Below are 7,738 nucleotides of genomic sequence, written 5' to 3'. Positions count from 1 at the left end.
GTTGAAGCATACAGAACGAGAGCTGGGCTTTGGCCCAATGGACAGGGTACCAGTATCACCCCTGACATCCAGTGTTCGATTCCTTTGTGGAACGAATTTCTGGAATTTCTCGCTAAGGAAGGCTGAAAATTATAATTCCGTGTGACATGTTTTTTGTCCTTATGACATTTTTTTTCTCGAGAAAAGATAGGGAAAAAAGACACTGGCTATTACGTCCTCGCGTCGCGACGTCCAGAAATGCGTTTTTTTTTTGGATGCTAGGAATGAGATTTTCATACAATCTGAAACCTCTCACATACCCAAGCCTCTATATCTGGGAAAGATTTTGCCCTCACGTTCGTCCACTTGGTTGACCGCGACGGTTAGCCCTACGGAAGGATGGTAACTACATAGCTAGCTCAAAATAGCCACGAGTAACTTCTCCTCGACTTGTTTACCAACAATTCTGAAAAATAACAAGACAAACTAACTAATCTGCCAAACAAGAATCTGAAACATAAGAGACATGGCAGACTAACAAGAGAAGATGGTCCAACTTTTAGATTGCTTGAACCCACAAAGCCGGAAGAAAATAATCCAACTGCATTCAACATCTTAGGTATCATGACATAGCTAGTACAAAAAAAACGAGAAAAATAGATCAAACCCCCAAGCTACATTCAAAATCTTTGCTGTTACTGCTCCATGGTTGATGGGTTTGCTTGCGATTTAAATGAGGCTGCCAAGTTTGTGACTAAACTACATTCCAGTTCCAGACGGTTGCGGGAGGTTCGAGGATCGGCGTTGAAGATGCCCTTAGAGAGCATGGTTGATACCGTAGCCAATAATCGATGAGGAGTTGTCATGTCATCTAGAGGCAGCCTAATAACCGGTGCGCGTACGATAGTAAATTTTAAATGTATACTGCATTATTAATAATTGTCTCATCTTACAATCTTACAAGTGCCTCTTTTTTGGTCCACAGGGTGAGAAAATCACACCTGTAGCAAATGAAATATCATGTACTCCCTCCGGTCATTTTTACTCTGCATATTAGGTTTGACCGAAGTCAATCTCATCCAACTTTGACCAAGTTTATACAAAAAATTATAGAAATTCACATAACAACACCAATATCATTAGATTCATTTTGGAATATATTCTCATATTATATTTATTACATATTATAGATGCTAATAATTTCTAATATAAATTTGATCAAACTTAGCAAAGTTTGACTTTCGGCAAATTCAATGTGCAGAGTAAAAAGGACCGAGGGGAGTATCTTATATCCTATTAGTAGGAATAAGAAGAAAAAAAAAGTTCTTTTGTTCACATCATAGGAACTGTGATTCATCAGCACAAGAGATGGGTTCTGAAATCCTGGCAGATCGTCCTGGTTCCTCAGAAGGAAGGAAACCTTTGCATCCGGGAACAGTGACGGACCAAGCCTACCAATCAACGAACCTGAACCTTTTGCTTCTTTCTAACCGAGAATGATTAATTAGGAACCCATCCATGGCGGTTTTGAAAAAGAACCCATCCATGGTTGAAATTTGACCCAAAAAATGGCTGAAATTGGATTTCTACATTTTTTGAAATATGTTTGTCTAAAAGGTTTGAAACTTTCGCATATTGGTCAGCAATGGTAGTTTTGATTTTACATACCTTTTTTCATATTTTTTTCTGGACAATTTAAATTTTTGGTTAAAGTTCGGTAAAATATCCGCCTCGTGTGCCAAAACCACTTTAGAGCAACTTCAACAGATGCGCAACGCGCGGCGCGCTGAAACAAGTTTTACAGCGCCAAAATAACATGTTTTTGCGCGCAGCAAAGTGCCAGCTCCAGCGGCAACTCCAAAATATTGCGCGCGCGAGCCGCTTCAACAGGCTGCAAAAAAAGACGCACGCGAGCAACCAGAGCACATACGAACAATATTGAAACAACATATAGATAAAATTCAACAATACAAATATCATAGTTCAACTCAACACCACAAACTAGTCTTACGATACAAAAAAATAGATAAGCTAAGGTGCAAATAAAAACTAGAAACTACTCCGAGTTGTCCTCCTCCTCGGTGGTGCTGTCCGACGTCGACAGAAACACATCATCCCACCGAGGATTATTGTCGTCAAAGAACGACGCATGTCCCAGTTCACACTGCGATATCGCCAGTACCTTTCCCCGATGCCTGTCCGCCCGGTCCGCACGGTGCTTTGCCCTCCTCTCCGCCCAGAAGGCGTTCTCGTTGACGACATCCTGCAGGTAGCGCTGGCGTCATTCTGCCATGGCTAGCTCGCCCGCCTCGGCGATGAGGAGGCAACATTGTCGTCTGCAGTGTTCATGACCGTCCTTATCAGTAACTAGCCGCAACGGAGGCACGAGGTCCTGCGCCTGCTGGCACGTCCGCGCGTCGTCGAAGTTCATGTGCAAGCTTGTCCTAAAGAGGCGCCACACCGCCGCGTCATATGCGCGGCCGGCCTCGTGCGCGGTCTTGAACGTCCCGAGATCGAGACGCACACCACTGGAGCGGATCTCCGCATAGAACATGCCGGAGGGCCGGACGCGAACGCCTCGGTAGCCGAAGCTGCTCCGGGCGCGCAGTGGCATGTCAACGGCGGGGGAGTCGGCGACAGAGGAGAAGGCGTCTACGAGAAGGGCGCGGTGGCGGCGGCGGGGCGCTAGATGCGAGGAAGAAGGGGGCGGCAGAGGGAAGATGAGGGGAGGAAGCGCTCGAGTGGGTGTTTGGCCGGCTTGGGCGCGCGCGTCACGTCAAAACTGCCGCGCACGCGTGATTTTTGAACCCTGCGGCGTCTGCTGGAGCTCGAGTGGGTGTTTGGCCGGCTTGGGCGCGCGCGTCACGTCAAAACTGCCGCAAGCGCACGATATTTACCACGGCTGTTGGAGATGCTCTTAGATAAGTGAGGGGAGCAATTACACGGATCGGGTATTGAAGTTTAATTTGTTGAAGAAGCTGGTGCCTGAATCAGCCTGATGGTCACACATCAGGTGTGGGAAGTTCAATTTGTTGAATCAAGTGAGGGGGCAATTTTCTACTTTCTACATCTCCAGTTTTAATTAATTCCCACTCCTGATGCAGAAGCCGCTGCTGCCTGCCCCATCTCACGAGTCACATCGGAGACACTGAAGAAACGGCGTCCCACATCTTACTTCCTCGGAGGCGCTCCTCCACTCTCTACAGCATAACAAATCTGAATTTTACGCAGCTCCATTATTCATTCACACGAAAGAGGTTCACACCACAATACTTGCACTCCCGCTAGAACCAGACCACACACATATCACCCACACCCACACACACAAGCCAGGCAGGGCACAGTCCAGGCAGCAAGTGCACGTCTTGCGACAACCAGAGCACATCAAGGCTCGCTCGCATTATTCCAACCTAGACAGATGAGGCCCGTCGCTACTCACACGACGGGGGTGGGCCGGGTCTCCGAGCGGCGGGAGGGCTTACGGGTTCACTTTCGGCGCCCACCCGGCGATCAGGTTCTCCTTGGTCGCCTTGGTCTTGACGAACGACTCGCGGCTGAAGAGAGCCTGCGTGAGGGGAAAACATAGTCATGAGCCTCGGCAACTTCATCTATGGACAAAGATTTTGGAAGTGGCAAAAGAAGGTAACGTGTGTTACCTCGGTGTAGGCATGGACGCTGGTCAGGGTTTCAGGGACCTTCCAGCCCTTGAAGTGCTCCAGGGCGACCTGGAGATGGTAGAGCTTCGGAGCCAGGCTGAGATCGACAGCGGAGATGTTCGCCCCATTGATGTAGGGTCCCTGCCAGCAAAAGTTTTGTAAGATGAAGATCAGGCCAGATGTTCAGACTGAACAAACAAAGGCCCCACGTCTTGCACGATTAGGAAACGTGACAAAATGAAATTATTGCAGACAGGATGAGTGCTGAGATAGTGAAGCTAGTGAGTGCAGCTCGAATATAATGGATTGGTTGTGGAAGCATGTGTTATGTCCATTCCACTGCAGAAAGCAACTGCCACATCAACTGCGAAGACAGTTCCGCCTACTTACATGGGCCTTCAGGTGCTCTTCGAGCGCCTGCAGCTCATCAACAAGTGCCTTCTCCGAACCATCGCTGGCATCCTTGCTCTTCAAGAACGTGACAAAGGTGGAGAAGATCTTTGATCCCCTGTTTATCACAAGCCACAACCAAGTTGAGAAACCATACTCAGAACATGGTAAAAGAAATGGAGAGTGGCTACTAAACTACTTTGTTGGTGAAACAAGATGGCATCAAAACTGATTTTGTCGTTCTTTTAGTAGACAGAAATAAATCATGTTACTACAGTCATTTCACTAAGTTATCAGAATCAATTACTTGCCAGATGCTATTGTAGCCAACTCTCCTCTCTACGGATGCATAAATACCTTAATTCAGAGGAAATCATGCCCAAATTGTCCATGAAACCAACTCAAGTTTCAAATCCAAAGGCATCTAGAAGCTCTTTTTATTTTCTTTTTTAAATAGGGAAGAGAGCAAGTTTATTACTAGCACCACTAAGCTGTTAAAATAGCATAATAGACCTTGCAAGAAAAGAGAGATAAAACAATTTCTATTGTAACTAACCGCAGAAAAATGCAACTCCCTTATTACGAGATCATGCAAAAAAGTTGTCACAAAACTACTAACAATCACAATTCCCAACGCCAAAGACCTTATAAGTATATAAAACCTAGCAGCAACATGCCAAATATATCGCCGAAATGAAAGCAAATTTCTGCTTACGAGACCATATAAATAACAAGGATCTCGAAATGCAAGAAATAGCAAAGTTTTTAAACTTCAGAGATGCAAAAGTGGATTTGGCAATGTGCCATCAAGGAACTTACGAACTTACACTGATGCATATTCAGCAGGGGTCACAAGTGATGGAGTTGGGTACTTCTCCTCAATGACTTGAGTGATCACATCAGAATCAGCAATCCATTTGCCATCACCACCGTTATACACAGGCACCTTGCCCTCTGGATTGATCTTCAGGAACCTGAAAGAGTCATTACAGTAGATTAGTTTAAGTTTGCAAACAGGGGTAAGCTCCACAATCTCAACACCATCGAATCCCTACAGACTCGGTCTGAAAAATGTAACACTATTTTCTTAATCAGGTCACTGCCGATGCTAATGCTCCAGAATGTCATAAAAATGGTGACCAAGACTAATAACTCCGCACGTGAAAGCATGAAACATTCTGTATTTCATTTGCTCACTATATAGTTGCTTCTATTTGCCGAAAAAGAGTACGATTATGTGGCCGCAAAAGGCTGAATTTCTATTAAAGAATACTACACGTACAACACTTTGTACGATTTACAAGTCAGCGGAGCCATTCATCACGTCTGGTGTGTGGATCAGGACCTTTGGATCAGTTGTTGTACAAGGATAAAGCTAACTATCATACGTAAAGTAGTTTCGATTTCTATTATGTTCGTCTAGACACAGTAAGGAACACTACCACGTTCATATAGACTGAAAAAGATTAACAATGCTTACAAGGAAATTGTGATTATTAAGGCAACAATCTTACAAAAGAAGGAACAACAACTGTGGGTTTGCTCCCCCACCCTGTGAAAAGCAAGGTTACAGACTGTGAAAGGCCATGCTACAAATTGAGATCCTCCTTTTGATCATTTCAACTTTTCCTTTTGATCATTTCATTTTTACAGATAAAATATAGGAAAAATGCATGCAGAACAGACCAGGCTCCTCGAAATAGTAAATGAAAGTAATTCCAAAGTGCTCAGTAAATCTGACTGACAACAAATAGAAGTTAAATGCAACACTTTGGTCATATGGTCCATTGGGGATTACGTCTAATGGCTTTAAGCTTGCAACCTAGCAAAAAGTAGGCCAGAATACTGTCCAGTATCAACCCAAAGGCTTGTTGCAAATCAAGCTACCCCAACATGCACATCTGCATAGATAAAAGCCTCAACCCCATATAAGAACTAGCAAAATGGAAATGGTAGCTGCTCTTAGATTTATTTTCAATGCCAATCAAATGCACAATGTTTTATTTGCTTCATAGGAAAATCCTAGTTACATGTATCATGCAGCACTCGTTGTTGCAGAATAATGTCTGTAATGCTTTAATGCCCAAGAAGTTGCAACAGTTGCCAATTCATCTTGGCACATTTGGCCCATAAAAAATTCAAGTTAAGCATTTCAATTACCCTATATTAGCTACTGTTAGTTAGTTCTAATTTTCTAATTCTTCCGAGCTTATGCCTGGACAGTGCAAATGCATTGGGTAAATCACCTTCAAGATGTAGCCCACTAGTCAGACCAGAAATTCATCCTATAAACTCTGTTCTTCTGAAGTGAGATCGAAATACTGAACCCCTTGTGCAGAAGTAAACCAAAGAGTTTTTCTAATTCCTTTTTACCATCTGAACCCCTTGTGCAGCAGCTAATCAAGAGGTTTTCTGATTCTTTTTTATGAAAATTACTAGATAGATATTTAACTGTGTCTCTGATTTTATCTCGAAATATGTTACGGTAACTTTCAGTTCTAGCACATTCTGCATGTACACCCAACTCCAGTCCAGGGCCACACATTCTGCACTAGATAGGCCAAATCTGTCACATCACAGCAGGCATCTAAGCGACGCATAAGCCTCACCCATGGTGACCACAAGAAAATTCCAAGTCCCGCACTGCTGTGCTTCATCATAGATAAAATTCATCCTGTAAATCTGTTTCTATGGAACAAGATGGAAATACTGAACTCTTGTGCAGAAGTAAACCATGAGAATTTCTAGTTATTTTTTATCGAAATGCTGAACCCCCTGTGCAGCAGTAAACCAAGAGATTTTCTAGTAATTTTTTTTATCAAAGTTGCCAGAGAGATATTTAACTATGTCTCTGGTTTTTATCTTCAGCTACCTTACGGTAACAACTTTCAGTTCTTAACGCATTATCCATTTACACCCAATTCCAGGGCTACATCCCCCCTGTATCTACAAAATCTGCCACATCATAGAAGGCATCTAAGCGACACGCAGGCCTCACACATAGCAACTAAGTACGATAAAATTCCCAGTCCCACACTGCTCTGCTTCACCCAACGCGAACAAACTAGTAACGACTTAAGGAATTTTGGTGGCGTGAAACTGAAATTCTAGTGGGGAGGGAGGGGGAGGGGCGGACCAGTCGGGCTTGTTGCTGACGTCGATGAGCTTCATCTGGTAGGGCACCTTCTTCTCCTCCAGCGTGAGCAGCACCCTCTGGGAGAAGGGACCTGGACACCCCACCAAAACCAAAATCAGTTAGGGTAGGGCTCCGCCGCGGAATCGACCCGGCGAGGAAGCACGGAAGGGAAGGGGGACTCACAGTCGCCGAGCGTGTCGGGGTGGCCGACGGCGGCCTTGACGCAGACCTCGGTCATGTTGGCGGCGACGGCGGCGTCGGGGAGTCCGGTTAACAGCACCAGCAGCAGGAAAGTGGAGAGGGCGAGCGCGGTCGATCTGCGGCGAGGCTTGGGCGCACCAGTATTTATGAGGGGGTGGTGCGAGCAGGTCTCGCCGGAGGTAGCGGCGCGTGAGGGACGTGACCCTGCCATGCGGGCCCGCGTGGCGGTGGTTGTCCGGGTTCTGGAGACTTCCGGAGCCGGGACCGGACCGGACCGGACCGGCCGGGTCGGTGGAGGTTGAGGAGGAGTGGTGAAGCACGGGAGGGTGAGCATGGGCGGTTCACTGGATTGTTTTTTTTCTCTGAGGGGGTTATA

General features: G+C 45.5%; 1 protein-coding gene across 1 annotated transcript; it reads right to left on the bottom strand.

Moving 5' to 3' along the window:
• Positions 1–3,192: 3,192 nt before the first annotated feature.
• LOC543069 (probable glutathione S-transferase DHAR1, cytosolic) lies at positions 3,193–7,657 on the bottom strand. The gene is made up of 6 exons (XM_044599778.1): positions 7,345–7,657; positions 7,162–7,252; positions 4,853–4,999; positions 4,026–4,143; positions 3,636–3,776; positions 3,193–3,544 (listed from the first exon to the last, which is right to left on the bottom strand). The coding sequence occupies exons 1-6, from the start codon at positions 7,571–7,573 to the stop codon at positions 3,458–3,460; spliced, it is 813 nt and encodes a 270-aa protein (XP_044455713.1). The 5' UTR covers positions 7,574–7,657; the 3' UTR covers positions 3,193–3,457.
• Between the last annotated feature and the right edge of the window lie 81 nt (positions 7,658–7,738).

Source organism: Triticum aestivum, chromosome 1A, assembly GCF_018294505.1.
Source record: "Triticum aestivum cultivar Chinese Spring chromosome 1A, IWGSC CS RefSeq v2.1, whole genome shotgun sequence".
In the NCBI taxonomy this organism is placed as follows: domain Eukaryota; kingdom Viridiplantae; phylum Streptophyta; class Magnoliopsida; order Poales; family Poaceae; genus Triticum; species Triticum aestivum.
Note: the sequence above shows the minus strand (reverse complement) of the source record. Positions and strands in the feature narration are given on the sequence as shown.